The 15276-nt window shown below is 51.4% G+C and overlaps 1 protein-coding gene across 1 annotated transcript in view; it reads right to left on the bottom strand.

Annotated features, from left to right (window-relative positions):
* TMCO4 (transmembrane and coiled-coil domains 4) overlaps nt 1-15276 on the bottom strand; it is a 90822-nt gene that overhangs the window by 62551 nt on the left and 12995 nt on the right. The window contains exons 3-4 of the mRNA XM_075551487.1: nt 7350-7524; nt 6436-6463 (exon numbers count right to left, since the gene is read on the bottom strand). Of these exons, the coding sequence (XP_075407602.1) occupies nt 6436-6463; nt 7350-7524 (203 nt within the window). The remainder of the gene's footprint in view (nt 1-6435; nt 6464-7349; nt 7525-15276) is intronic.

Genomic DNA, 15276 nt, shown 5'->3' on the forward strand with positions numbered 1-15276 from the left:
AAGGTGCTCCCCGCTCCCTCCTGGAGCACGGCTTATTGAGCCCAGGTGATAATCTGGCCGGGGGAAATCAATCAATCCTTGGTTATGATGATTAATGGGTGGCAACTATAATTAGTCATTAATGTGCCATACTCCATGGGTCAAGGCTGCAATGATTCAGCTTCTGGGACCGAGGCTGTTGGAGGCATGGGAGCCTCGGGCACAGCCTCGGGCTCTGTGGCCTCAGTGAGACGAAGTTCTGGGCCCTGTGGGGGTTGGTCTGCAGGTCTTGGAGTGGCAATCCCACTGAAGGAGGGCAGTGAGTGGCGGATTACCCAGGAGTCTGGGGTTGGCTTCATGAGTCGGCTTCACTGCCAACTGGCCAGGTGGCCAACTAACTCACTCTTTAAAGACATGCCAATCTACCAAAAGCCTGGGCATCACTCATGATCCTTCTCCTTCCCCCCACCCATGTTGGAAATACCCATATATACTAGACGCATCCCACTCCATCTCCACTGCCTGCCACTGCCAACAGGACCGCCTCACTCTTCAGCCACCAGCCACCTCGCTGGCTTCTCAGCAATTCTAGCAACTTGGAAAGCCCAGCCTCCAGAGCTCTGCTTGGCCTCCTCTCCTCATTAGCCAGGTCTCAACTCTCACGCCACTTCCTGACAGGAGCTATCGGCTCCGGAGTTAGAACAGACACCCCCGCGGCACCATGGCCTATGTTGGATCTGGTCTATTTCCTGGCTCTCCCCAGGAGGGCAGGAACTTTGGCTGTGTTTCTTGCCATCTCTTCAGACAATGCCTGGCAAAGGGGGGGGGGGTCCCTTGAGTGTCAGCATTCTCTGCTGTGCCCTCTGCAAGCTCCACAAATACCTTCCCTGCTTCCCTCACTCCGCCAAGGCTCACCCTCCATTTCTAGGACGTGGAGTCTTACTCCTGGAAGGGGCCAGGGGAAGGAAGGGGTTAACTGACTAAGGCCTCTTCCCTTTCTGGCTGGGATCATCCCTGACGATGCTGTGAGCTACTTTTAAGGTCTGGCAATGCCGGGAGTACGTCTAACTCGGTTCATCACTCAGTTCCTTCCTCAAGTGTCACCTCCTCCAGGAAGCCCTCTCTGGTCACAGCCCACCTCTTTCTAGTCCCTTCAACCCAAACCAAACCAGGTGCCACAGTGTTCCGGCTCCTGGGGACCAGAGAACTGGGCTTCAGACGGGTTTCACGGTTGGGAACTCTCAGCAGCACATCACCTGTCTTTTCTTCCTAGGCGCCTCTGGGTGGGTCTGAACTGCCAACCTTTTGGTTAGTCATCAAGTGCTTAACCATTTACATCATGCAGAAACGCCCCACCACTCATCTGTGAGCCTGTCAGACTATGGTAGCTTGTGTGTCGCTGTGATGCTGGACTAAGGGAAAGGCAGTCCACTTCCAAAAAATTAGTCACCGAAAGCCTAATGAGTAGCAGTGGGCACAGGAACATTGCCTGGTAAACTGCCAGGAGGCGAACCTCTCAGGTTGGCAGGCACTAAACAAACGACGGAGGAAGAGCTGCCTCCTTAAAGCAGAGCCGGCCTGATGCCCCGGACGGAGCAACGTTTTCAGGACCTTTATTTGCTAACGCGCCATGCCTCAAACAGTTGCCAACATCCATTAATAAGTGGAACACGACGTGGACGAAGTACCACTCTAGGGACATTGGAAGCTGCAAAAAAGGAAATGTAACACCTGCGGGTCAATGTCCTTGGGCCTTGGCGAGCGGAAATGGACTGGTACTGACCACTGAGAGCTGGGCAGGCATGTGGTTCACTAGCTTGGGAACTGAGTTAAAGAGAATTGAAGAGGAATGGTGTCACTTTAATCATCAAAAACAACAGTTCTGACACAGTAATAATTTATAAATTATCAAGGGCTCATGAGGGAGGGGGTAGTGGGGAGGGACAAATGAGGAGCTGATGCCAGGGGTTTAAGAGGAGAGCAAATGTTTGAGAATGATGAGGGCAATGATTGTACAAATGTGCTTGACACAATTGATGTATGTATGGATTGTGATGAGTTGAATGAGCCCCTAATAAAACAATTAAAAACAAAACAAAACAAAAAACAACAGTTCAAGATCTATCCTGAAGTACGGCGCTCTCAGTGATGGGATCATTCCATACCGAAAGACCAAGTAATATGACTATTATTCAAATTTACGTACTAACCAAGAGAACCAAAGATGACGAAGTGAAAGATCTCTACCAAGTTCTTCACTTTCAAACTGATCAAACATGCAGTCATAGATAATTGCCGGTGAGTGGACCGTGAACGTTGGAAACAAAGGATAGGTAGTTGGAAAATATGGCCTGGGTGGTAGAAATGGCTTCCTAGATCTAGGATAGAACTTTGCAACATGAATGATTTATTCATTGAAAATGCCTTTTTTTCAACAACATAAGTGGAACTGTACACGTGCACCTTGCGGATGAAGTATACAGGCATCCAGTCCACTACAACTGTGCAGAGAGACGGTGGGGAAGTTTCATAGTGGTCGTGAGAGGCCAACTGTGGAGCAACCGCTTACATGCAAGTTCAGGTTGAAGCAGAAGAATATTAAAACAGGACCATGAGCGCCAAAGCCCACCCTTGAATATATTCCCACCTGGCTCCTGAAAGCATGTCAAGAGCAGCTTTGACGCAGTGACCACTTGGGCCGGAGCACAAGCTGTGGGAGGACATCGAGAACATCCTATCTGAGGAAAACAAAAGGTCATTAGAAAGAAAGAAAAGACCAAAATGTGCGTCAGAAGAGACTCTGGAAATTACTCTAGAATGTATGGAAGCTAAAGCAACGGGAAGCGATGACAAGGTAAGAGAAATGTTCTACAGGGGACGCACTGAGCCAAAGTCTTATAACGAAATGTGCAAAGACCTGGGGTTTGAAGGATCCTGCGGGTGAAATATTGGGAAATGCAGAAGCATCAAAAGAAGATAGAAAGGGGGGAAAAAAGAAGAAGAAGATGGAAAGAACACACAGAGCCACTGGTTCCAAAAAATAATAGGTTGAAGTTTTAACCAGCCAGCATATGATCAAGAGCCAAGAGTATGGAATAAGAAGTCCACATTGGATTGAAGGCATTAATGAAAAGGCTCCAGTCATTGGCAGAACACAAGGTTAAATATTTCAACAGTTGCTGCCCCACTGGAAGCACTCAGTAGCCTATCCCAAGCCATCTGGAAGACAGACACCAACCAGCGGGAAGAAATCACTATTTGTGCCCATTCCCAAAGGAAAGTAACCCAAGAGCATGCAGAAATAACCGAACACAACCATTCATGTCACCCACAAGAAAAATGTGCTGAAGGTGAGCCAAGCACCCAGACACAAGAAACCATCAACAACTCAAGTGGATTCCGTCGAGGACGTGGATAGAGAAATCCCATTCTGACCGCACATGGAACTGGGCTGAATGCAGAGAACTCCGGCTGATGGACAATGCAAAGGCATTCAACTGTGTGAATCGTAACGAATTAGACCACTAGGGGAAAATGGGGATTCCAGAACACCCCGTTGTGTTTATGTCGAGCCTGTTGATAGGCTGAGAGGCAGGTGCTCAAACAAGCAGGGGCTGTGGCTGAACTTCAGTAAAGGTGTGCCCCGCTCCGTCAATCTGTACACCGAGCGAATAATCTGAGCAGGGAGGCCGTATGAAAAAGAAGGTTATTAGGGTTGGAGGCAGTCTCTAACAGCCTTCCACAAGAACAACCAACCCTACCCGCAACCAAAAACAAACAAACAACAACCCTATCACATGCAGATGACACAACCTTGCTTGCTGAAACTGATGGGGGCTTGAAGCACCTATGGCTGAAGGTCAAACTCTACAGCTTTCAGTACGGATTACACCTCAGTGTAAGGAAATACAACCCCTCACAACTGGGCCCATAAGCAACATCATGGCAACATCATGGCAACATCATGGCAAACGGAGAAAAGGCTGAAGTTGTCCAGAGTTTCCTTTTCCCTGGACCCACAATTTATTGAAGTCACAGTCAAGAAATCAAATGATGCATGGGACACATCTGCAGCAAAAGACTTCTTTAAAAAGTTGGCATTACAGATGTCGCTTTGGGAGAAAGGGGAAACCGATTGCAATGATGATGTATAATACCCCCCTTCCCCTGGGGGACATAGAAACATGGGGGTGAGGGGAGATAGCGGATGGTGTGAGATATGAAAATAATAATAATTTAGCAAGGGGTCATGAGGGTGGGAGAGTGGTAGAGGGAGGGAAAAAAGAGGAGCTGATACCAAGGGCTTAAGTAGAAAGAAAATGATGATGGCAAACTATGTACAAATGTGGTTGATACAATTGGTGGATGGATGGGTTATAAGAGCTGTAAGAGGCCCCAATAAAATGATTTACATATTAACAAAAAAAGATGTCGCTTTGAGGACTATGGTGCGCTTGATGTGAATGAATGATGAGTTGGTAGTCCTTTTTTGGCCCAACTGCAAAACGGAAAAGGATGATTATGCTGGATGAGAACTGTAGCCCCTTTTGGCAGAAATGCCCCATGGTTCATATTTATGCAGGCAGCTTCATGGGTCTGCTAACTCTGAATGAGATTCAGGACTACATGCTCTTATATGTGTTGACTTACTGAATCTCACACCTGCTGCAAGAGGTGGGGACGACTATATCTCTAGTCTACCAATGAGGAAACTGAGGCACGGAGAGCTTGGTCACTCACCAAGAGCCACCCACCTGGCGAGGAGTGAAGTAGGCAATCTGGCTACAGAGATGAAGCTCTTGACTCTTGACTGTAACATGGGGGCATGGGACAGCAGAGCCTGTCCTCTGGACCTGAGGAACACTGCCCATCTCTCTGAGCCTGCCCATGCGCTTCTCCCCTTTCCTTCCCGGTGGTCACCCTCAGAATCTGGGACAGTCCTTGGTTCCTGGACTGTGCACCCACCCTGGTGAGGACCTCAACACTCGGGAAGCCCACCTAAAGACAAAGGGCAGAGGACCTGGCCTCTTGAGGTCATTTCCAGCTCGGAGATGTCTGGACCTCAGGGCGGGACTTCCAAAAGTCCAAGGTCAAATGGACTTGGACTAGCCCAGCAGCTGCCCCTGTACCACTGCCATCCATCCAGACCTATAGGCAGGAGCTATAAGCCATTGGGCACTGACTGATTCCGCACCCTCCCCAAATGGTGAAGTGGCATCCTGAGACCCACCTGGATCAGTCGTTTGGATACTTTAGAGAATATTAAAGTCACACGAGGAACAGGTGAGAATTCCAATTCCCTGGCTGCAGATGCAGGGACTGTATTCCGTGGGGCCGGAGGGAGGGCCCAGGAACGCGTATTTCTGACAAGCCCTGGTGATTCTGCAGCAGGTACGCATGTGCTGAGAAACACCAGTGAGCTCTCCTGTGTTTGGGGCCCCTGCCTGACCTGAGACGGGTGGGGGAGTGGGGGAGGCTGGGCCCGGAGGCAGGGCAAGGATGCTGCTTGTGCTACTTCTGCAGAAAAGGGAAACCAGCACCAGGGGACTCCAGCTGGGCCGGGCATGTGCAGACATGAGCATCGTTTGTGATTGCTAATCCCCCCTCTCTGGGAGGCTGGGGAGCAAACAGCCCATTTTGCACGAGAGAATAACCGGCACAGAGGGGTTCAGAGACTTAATGAAATCAAAGCCACACAGCTGAGAGAGTGGTGGGACTTGGGGCTGGCTTTCTAAAGGCAAGGCTGTAACGCTGGCGCTCTGGGACCACCCCACACGGTTAGCCGTGACTGTCTTCTGTACATGGTTTATACAGTTCCGGGGACCGCGCTACCATGGGTCACGGTACGTACAGAGGTGACATCACCCAGCAGTCCATTCTTTGGAAAGTTTGTTTTTTTGGGGGGGGAGGTGAGACCCAGGAATCTTCGCTTTGCCACCAGGGGGCAGACATGCACTAGTGTCCTAGAACTGGGCCTCCTGCCCACCGCAGCTGCTCACCGACACACTGCGGGAAGCCCATAGAACCCTCGGAGCCCAACTGGTCCCTCTGGCTCAGGAAGAGCAAGGGGCACATCTAGAGCCACCCAACGGGGCTAACGGCAGAGCCAGACCAGAACCCAGCTCTCCGGGCCCCTTCCCCACTGAGACCAGGAAGCACGGGCATCTTATGCACTTGACTTCCTGGCGCTGTCTGGTGCAGCGAAGGGCAAACAGCAGCCCTGATGGGTGGGAGTGCAGCATCCAACTGGGAGGCACTGAACTGACCTCTGTGCTCAGTAAGGCGCCCATCTCTATGCAGGGGGCAGGCACAGAAGGCCTGCAGTGATCTTGTACCTGGATCCCACTTTGAGAAAGAGAACAGGGTTCCCACTCCCCTTCCCAGTGAGGACTGACCTCCAGGCCCAGGAAAAGGGGCCCTGACCCATCATTACACAAGTTCAACAAATCCACTTACCATCCTTGAGCGAGAAGGTCAGCAGGTCCTGGGGGGAAAGTAACACGATTCAGCAATAAATAGGTTGCTATCCACCAGCTTACTCACTCAGCAAATATTTATTGATTTTTATTTAGTGGCGGAACAAGACCGACAAAAAACTCTGCCCTGCATTCTAGACAACAGGCAGGCAGAAAGCCAGGGAAACAATCAATGAAAGTGCATGCAAGGGGGTGGGGGTGGGGGGTGAAATAAAAAAGGGGAAGGGGCAGAAGGTGATGGGGGGCAGGGGTGGTTTTACATCTATTAGGGACTTCACAAAGTTCATGGAAACATGGAATGAAAAAGCAATGAAAAATTTCCATGTATTTTTTTAAATGTCCCTTTCATGTGCATTTCCCCCCAAGTAACCAAGGTCACAAGTGTCCACCTGCTTAGACTGCACACAGGACAGTGGAGGGACCTGCCCTGGAGCAGTGACAAGCATGGACTCTGGAGTCAGACTACCCAGGTTCAACACCTGGCCGAGCCACTTGTTAGCTGGGTGTCCCTGGGCAAGCTACTTCACCCCTGGGTCTCAGCTTCCCTCCCTATAAAATGAGATGATCAGACGCCTCCCTCATAAAAGCGCTCTGAGACTGAAATGAGTTACTATTTGGAAAGGCACTCGCACATCATAAACCCTCTGTAAAGATCATATTGGATAAGTGGTCGGTATTCAATAGCAATTCAACATTAGCTATTATCATTACCGCAAAACTATGCCAAGATGAGAGACGATCTCTAGGGTCACGTCACCCCAACCCACTAGAAGCAATTTTCCAATGAACCTTTGAAAGGAAGTAATTTGTTCTACTCATCAACTCCCATCCTCAGTGCCCCATGCAAGTCCACCCCCATCCCTAGCTGCCACCCACCCCAAGGGTGTCTCATACCTGTGTGATCACTAACGGGTCTTTCTTCAAGATGGGGTCCTTCAATAGGATCTGGACAAACACATCTGCTCCTTCGCCCCCCAGGCCGCTGGCAAACGCAGTCATTGTCGGCAAGACGGCTTCGGACAACTCCAGCCATGTCACCAGGCCAGTCACAAACTCTGTGCAGAAGGGGCTGAAAGACCACGAAGCACAGCTTAGAGCCCAAGGCTTCCTGGATCCCGCACCTCGCACAGCCTGGGGAAGTTTGGGTCAGACGTGTTCAGTACGAGCGCGGGGCGGGGGTGGCCCGGTGTAGAACTCTTGCCTTCTACCTGGCAGACGCAGCCCAGCCAGTGAACTTCATGCACAGCCACCGCCTGTCTGTCAGAGGACACGGGCCCATGAAACCGTGAAGCTGAACAAGGGAGCTTCCAGACAGAGACCGATGGAAAAGGCCCAGCGATCTACTTCTAAAAACAGGCCTTGGAAACTTTAACAAGATAGTCACACCCATTGCTCCCCGAATGACTCTTCCTAGCGGACATTTTACATTTACGGCAATAGTAAACCATCTATCTGTGCATTCATGGTACATGGTGGGCAATGACAGACGCCAGGTGGGAAGCGAGCAGAATGCTGGCTGTGACAGGAAGGTGAACTTGTGTCCAGGTGGCTGGGTCAGGATTCTCAGTGGTTTGGCAGCTATGCAATGATGATATCTGGCGATTATGTAATGATGTAGCCATCCTCCGTTTTGCCTAACGCTTCTTTTTGTATAACGACCTGGTCTTCGTAACCTAACCACGTCTCTAAGTGTGGTGCAGATGGGTAGGAAAGCTTTCGGGAGTGATCTAGGGGTCAGCCCCTGTGGGGAGGCAGGGACGGAGACCAAGTTGGCAGTTTTGACTACGGAAGCTGTAGTAGGTTTTGAGATCAGGGCATGAGAGGCCTCCTACTTTGTTCATTTTTAGTAGTGCTTTGTTCACTTGGGGTCTCTCTCCTCTCTCCTCCATATAATGTTGGTGATTAGGTTTTTTCCCCTTTAAAGAATGATGTTGGAATCTGGATGTGGTTTGCATGATATCAGTAGATCGCGTGGGGGGGCCGGGTATTTTCACAATGTTAGGTCTTCCTATCCATGAGCAGAGCATAGGGGATTTCCAACCCCATCCCCTTCCCCTTTCTTGTGGGAGCGTTTTGTCATTTTCTTTGCACAGGCCTTTTGTCTCTCTGGTCATGTTCATTCCCAAGTATTCAATCTTTTGGCTGGCTATTATAAATGGTGCTGTGTCCCTGATTTCCTGTTCAGATCTCTATTGGTTAGCAAAAAGGAATCCAATTGCTTTTTGGGTTTTGATCTAGCACCTGCCACGTGGCCGAATCTCTCAATGAGTTCCAACACTTTCCTTGCCGTGTCTTTGGGATTTTTCTAGGCATAAGATCACATCATCTGCAAATAGAATTTCACTACTTCTTTGCTGTTTGGGAAGCATTCCTTTCCCTTTCTTGCCTAATAGTTCCGGCTGAGACTTTAGGCATAACATTGAGCAGGCGTGGGGATGAAGTGTTTTCTTGTCTGGTTCCTTCTTGTTGCGGGAATGCTTTCAGTGTTCCACCTTTGAAAATCATGTTGACTGCTACTTTTGTAAACATGTCCTTGATTCTGCTAAGGAATTTAGTGCAGGGTGTGTTTTAAGTCCATCTCTCTTGAGATAGACATAAAAGAGCGGAGAGATCAAGAAGGCAAGCAGAGATGCAGGAAGATAGATGCCACATCGCAGGAGGTGTCTAAGGAACCAGGAGACAGAAGCTGAAACGAAACAAGGCGCTTCCTCCAGAGCTTCTCCTAGAGCCAACACCCTGTCTCTAAACTGTGAGGGAAAAAATTCCTGTTTGCTGAAGTCACCCGCTGGGATTTCAGGAGAGCAGCCTTGATAACGAGGCCAGTGCCTTGCCCACAAGTGGGTTTAAGAGACCCCCTCCATCAGGCTGTTTGAAGATTACATTTGATGAAACACTATGGCATGCAGACAGGGCTTGGCTTATAGATGCTCAGTAAATGCTAGCAGGCAGTGCTATTGTCACTTACAAGGTGGCAAAGGGAGGCAGCCCAGAAGAGTGGTTGGGTTGGGTTCTGAAGTCCAACCACCGGAAGAGTCCCAGCGTCCTCACGGACTGGCTTTGTGCCCTTACTTCACCTCCTGTAGCCTCACTGTCCTCTGCTGTCAACACGAGGACAGAGGGGCCCGTCCCAGAGGCTTGTTGGGAAGATTAAATGATGGGGAACAGTGTCTGGTGCCTGGTAAACCCTCAACACTGCTCTACAGTGACCGTCTGCGGTAGGGATAAGGGGTGTACGTGCACCGGGAGAGGGGGAAACTAGTGTAAGGGAATGAACCGTACTTCAAAACCATGCCCGCTGCTGTTGAGGAGTTGATTCCAACTCACAGTGACCCTACAGGACTGAGTAGAATGGCCCGATAAGGTTTCCAGTATGGTCATTGATACCACTGATGGGCTTACGATGCTGGCCTTGCAACAAACCCAGGGACACGGGAACAACAAGAGATCTAAAACATATGGTGAGGAGGGCATAGAATGCCTGGTGGGGTTTGATCAAATGCACGTAGCCGAGGGTGAAGGAGGGGGAGAAAGGGGAACCAATCGCCATGATCAATGCACAACCCCCAGGGGGACGAACAACAGAAATGTGGGTGAAGGGAGGCAGTGGACAGTGTAAAGCATGAACATAGAAATAATGTATAAATTATCAAGTGTTTATGAGGGTGGGGGAGGGAGGGGGAAACAGAGTAGCTGATCCCAAGGGCTCAAGTAGAAAGAAAATGTTTTGGAAATGATGATGGCAACATATGTACGCATGTGCTTGATACCATTGATGTATGGATTGTTATCAGAGCTGTAAGAGCCCCAAAATAAAATGATTTATTAAAATTGAAAAATAAAAATGAAATGCTGGCCCTTTGGTCGGCAGCAAATGCTTTGGCCACTGACCCACCATGTCTTCTTGAACGCTACTGAAAAGTCTGTTGATCTGCAGAAAGGGCTTGAAGTCAAGGAGCCCAGGAAGAAAAAGAATGTTTGGAAACAGGCTGTGGCAGCAATTGTTCTATTCTGCCTGATGTCATTGAACTATGGAATGCGACGATATATGTAACAACTCCAAATTAATAATAAATTGGGGAAAATGCAAACAGTGGCTATACAAAATCAAAACCAAGAAAGGACTCAGGGCTGAGCACAGCAGCTTGGCCTGACCCTGCGACCTGCAAGACAGTCTTGGATGTAGAGAAGTTTCTCACAACGGGAGCAGAGAGGTAAGAGCACAGACTCAGGTTCAAATTCCAGCTCCGCCACTAGCTGTGGGATCTCTGACAAGTTCCTTAGTTCTTTCTCCATAAAGCCGTGTAGAAGATGATGCCCGCTTCCCAGGGATGTTCTGAAGATTAACTGTGCTTAGAACACTAGGCACCTATAACTCACAAATTCAAACTCACTGCCATTGAGTTGACTGACTCGCAGTTTCCCTGTAGAATGGGGTAAAACTGCCCACATGGGTTTTCAGGACTAGCTCTTTTCAGGGATAGAAAGCCTCATCTTTCTCTAGCGGAGTGGCTGGTGGTTTCAAACTGTTGACCTTGCGTTTAGCAGGCCCACGTGTACCCACAATGCCACTGGGGTGCAGCCAGGCACCTGTGAAGTACTCTCCATTGCAGTCCTTCAGTGGACAACTGAACGTGTCCACGCACACCTGAGGGCCACTGAGCGAAGAATGAGTAGCATGTTACATGGCAGACTCTTGGTGATTACTTCGTACGTGGTTGGTGGTCTTGTAAAAGACATGAAATACATGAAAGCCAACGGCACAGCACTGAGTAATTCCAGAGCGGCCCATCCCCTAGTTCAGGTCAGTGGGCTGCAGCCCGCGGAGGGCGGGCGGGCGGGCCAGCCTCACCCCTATTCTAGAGATGTGGACACCCAGATGCAGAGCGACCGCTCCAGGGCTCTAGCCTATGCCTCTCAGACCACCTTGCCCAGCCGTGAATTCCCCAGCACGCCCACCAGACAAGGAGCCCTGGTGCCCTGGTGGTGCAGTGGTTAAGTGGAAGATGGGCAGTTTGACCCCCATCCCGTGGCTCCCTGAGAGAAAGGCCTCAGCAGAACCTACAGAACCCTAAGGGGCTTTAACCAGTTCTGCTCCGACACATGGGGTTGCCATGAGGTGAAAATCAGCTTGACTCCACCACCACCACCACCACCACCACCACCACCACCTCCACCACCACCTCCACCACCACCACCACCACCACCACCACCACCACCACCACCACCACCACCACCTCCACCACCACCACCACCACCACCTCCACCACCACCTCCACCACCACCTCCACCACCACCACCACCACCACCTCCACCACCACCTCCACCACCACCACCACCACCACCACCACCACCACCTCCACCACCACCACCACCACCACCACCACCACCACCACCACCACCACCACCACCACCGGCACCAGCAGCCCCGTGTACCAGACACTGGTGAGGCTAGTCACTGGCCATGCCTTTTCACCCCGGCTCCATCTCTGTGCAGGGGGGCCATTACTCCACATCGCAGAGGGAGCACCTGTCCTAAAGAGGGGAAAACAAACACCTGGGCCAGCCCTCCAAGCAGGCAGGGACAAGCTTAACCTAGGCCCCAGGGTTCCTGACTCATGGTCAGCCTGGGAGGCCGAATCCAGGTCTATCGATGAAGTCTTAACCGCAACGGTTCTCAACCTGTGGGTCACAACCCCTTTGGGAGTCGAATAACCCTTTCGCAGGGGTCGCCCGATTCATAGCAGTAGCAAAATGACAGTGATGAAGTAGCAAAGAAAATAACTGTATGGTTGGGGGGGGGTCCCCACCACATGAGGATCTGTATGAAAGGGTCGAGGCATGAGGGAGGTTGAGAACCACTGTCTGACCGGAACACAGCAGCTGTACTTACCCAGTTATGCACTCTTTGCAGCTGTTTGTAGGCCACACTGGGCCCTAGCGGGGTAGGGCAATACACATTGAGCTGCTACCGCAAGATCAGCAGTTCTGATCCCCCAGCTGCTCCTTGGAGAAAGATGGGGCTTTTTGTTCCCCACACGGATTGATTGCAGCCTCGGAAACCACGCGGGCAGTTCTGCTCTGTCTGCTGGGGTTGCTGAGTCTGAATCGACTCGCTGGCAGTGAGTTGGAGCTCAAGTTAACCCTGAGCTCAGTTGAGCACTGAGACAGAAGCTGTACGGCCCACAAGTCTCTGTAATCTGCAGCGTGGTCCTTCACGGAAAACACGTGTTGCTTTCTGTTCTCCACGGTGAGCGTCTCTAAACAGCTAACTGCAGGGAAAACAGCATGTGCGAACGAGACTGGCCTCCGAAATAAAGTTGTGAGGTTTCCTTTTATGTCCTGGGGGAAAAAACCTGCCACGAGTGTTTTCTACAGATCAGGGAAGCTGGCAGTGTCTGCAGGTGCCTTTGGCTGAGTGGTCAGTAGGGTGTGCTGTGTGTTTCAGAAAGTGGGAGGAAGCCGTGGCCACAGTTGGCACCCTGACTCGGAAACTTTTGAGACGGAAACACCCAATGATGGCAGGACTCTAACTCCGAATAGCTGCAGGCAGCAGCGCTGTTCCCTCCACCCCCCACCCTCCTCCTTACACACAGACATACACAAACCTCCGCTCCCAACTATTCCCTCTGGGTTAATAAGTATGGGCCTACGGGAACAAGGTGCGCCAGGCTGTTCCCCCTCTTCAGACTGGTTTAGCAGGTGAGATGAGGGGTTATCAGGTCAGAAGAGATTTCCTGGAAGATAGAGGTTTCCCAGGCATGGGCCGGAGGGAGGGGGTTGGGGGTAGGTCGTGGTGGTTCGGTGGTAGAATCTGTCCCTCTCTCGCAGGAGACAACCCTGCCTGATTCCTGGCCACCCGCACCTTGAGCGCAGGCTTCAAAGTGAGTGCCGTTACCGAACAGGTTTCAGCAGATGTTCCAGACTAAGCTGGACTAGGAACGCAGGCCTGGCAATCTACATTTGAAAGTCATCCAGGGTCAACCCTGAGGATCGCGACAGTCTGACCGGCACCCGAGCATGGGGACGGCGCAGGACCAAGACCTCCATTGTGCGTGGGGACACCAGGAGCTGAAGACCAGCAGCCGGATGAAGCAACAGGAGCTACAGCAGGGAGCAAGTCCGACTCTTGCAGGCGATGGGGCCCCAACTGAGCTGTTTTCTAGCCTCCAGACAGAGCACAGGGGCAGTTTCCCTGTTCGCCCTGAGGGAGGGGAAGGGTAATGTGCGACAGTTCCATGGTGGCCTCTGCAGGGCCATCTTCCCTGCTGGCAGCCTCCCTGCAGTAGGAATTGGCCAGCGCATCCCTCCTGGTCTTCAGGGCAGATGGAGGTGGGTGATAACAAATGCCTTTAGTTTTAACCAGCCTTCCTTGCAGCTGAGGCTCAGGCATGTGACCAGACCTAGCCAATGGCGAAAGGAGATGCAGAAGGCCTTCTCGGGCTATTCCAAGAAGGATTTCCCGCTGGTGAGATGGGAAGAGAATCCCTGCTCCTCCTCCTCATCTTGGGCCTTCTCCGTTGAGGGCGTGATGGGCGGAGCTGCAGCAGCTGGTCTGGGACCAGGAAGTGCAAGCCGAGAGACCTGCGGGAAAGCTGCTCCGATGGATTTCCGAGGGACCGAATTAGTCCAAGGAGCTGGTGACTGACTGGGTTGCTAACGGCCAGGTTAGCAGTCTGAATTTGGCGGCCACCCCACGGGAGAAAGATGAGGCGTTCCACTCCACAAATAGTTACCATCTCAGAAACGCGCCAAGGCAGTTCGACCCTATGCTATAGGGTTGCTATGAGCCGGCATCAACTCAGTGCCTGTGAGTTTCTTTTTCTGAAATCAGTCCAGGAGCTGTCTACTTTGGGACTTCTCATTAAGCAGCCAAAAGCAAACGCACTGTTTAAATCTCCTATAGTAAGCTGCTCTGTTACTTGCAGCCCCAAATACTGCCTGATAGGGGGATCTTCCAGGATTTCCCCCGTGTTATAGATGGAGAACCTGCAGCCGGGAGAGCAAGTCAGTGAGTTAGAAAGCAAGCACTGAGTCACTGAGCGGCTACCACGTGCCAGGCACGAGGCTGTGTGCTCACCCGCATCCTCCTATTGAGAGCTCACAGAGGGCAGCCTGGTGGCTATGACTGGCCCCATTCTACAGATGCTGAGACCGATGCTTAGAAGTTAAAGAACCTGCTCAAGGTCACAGGCAAGGAGAAAAAGAGTTAGCATTGGAACCCAAAGCCAGGTCAAAGCCCTGGGAACATCTAACCAAGCCAGCATTCACCCATTCTATTTCACAAACGTCCGCCAAGTGTCGGGGGCCCTGCTGGGGCCACAGGTAAGCCCTGGGCTGCTAACCACCAGGTTGGAGCTGCCACCTCACCAGCTCCTCACCAGGAGACAGTTGAGGCTATGTGAGGAAGTTGCGGTTGTCTCCTTCTGTAAAGACTTACAGCCTCAGCAATCTGATTCAGGGCTGCTATGAATCGGAATCGACTTGATGGCAGTGTTCTGTTTTGATTTTAAAATCCAGTGCCCATGCCACACCAGGGCCCGGGGGCTCCGAGATGGACAAGGCAGGCCTGTCCTCCACGAACCCACACTGCAGGACCAGTGGGCATGCAGGTGCAGAAACACCTGGGGTGGAGGGGCTGGGCAAACTTGCCGGAGGTGACCCCTGAGAAGATGAATAATCTAGGTGCTTGGTCCAGTGAGAGAGACAAGGGTTGCCAAATCCCCACCCCCACCCCCCAGCTCCTCCAGGGCAGTGAGTGGGTCTTGAAACCCTACAGAGGACAGAACATCTTGCATCTCCTGTTCCAGCCTGTTGGGGCCGT

This window comes from Tenrec ecaudatus, chromosome 1 (genome assembly GCF_050624435.1).
Source record: "Tenrec ecaudatus isolate mTenEca1 chromosome 1, mTenEca1.hap1, whole genome shotgun sequence".
Lineage (NCBI taxonomy): Eukaryota > Metazoa > Chordata > Mammalia > Afrosoricida > Tenrecidae > Tenrec > Tenrec ecaudatus.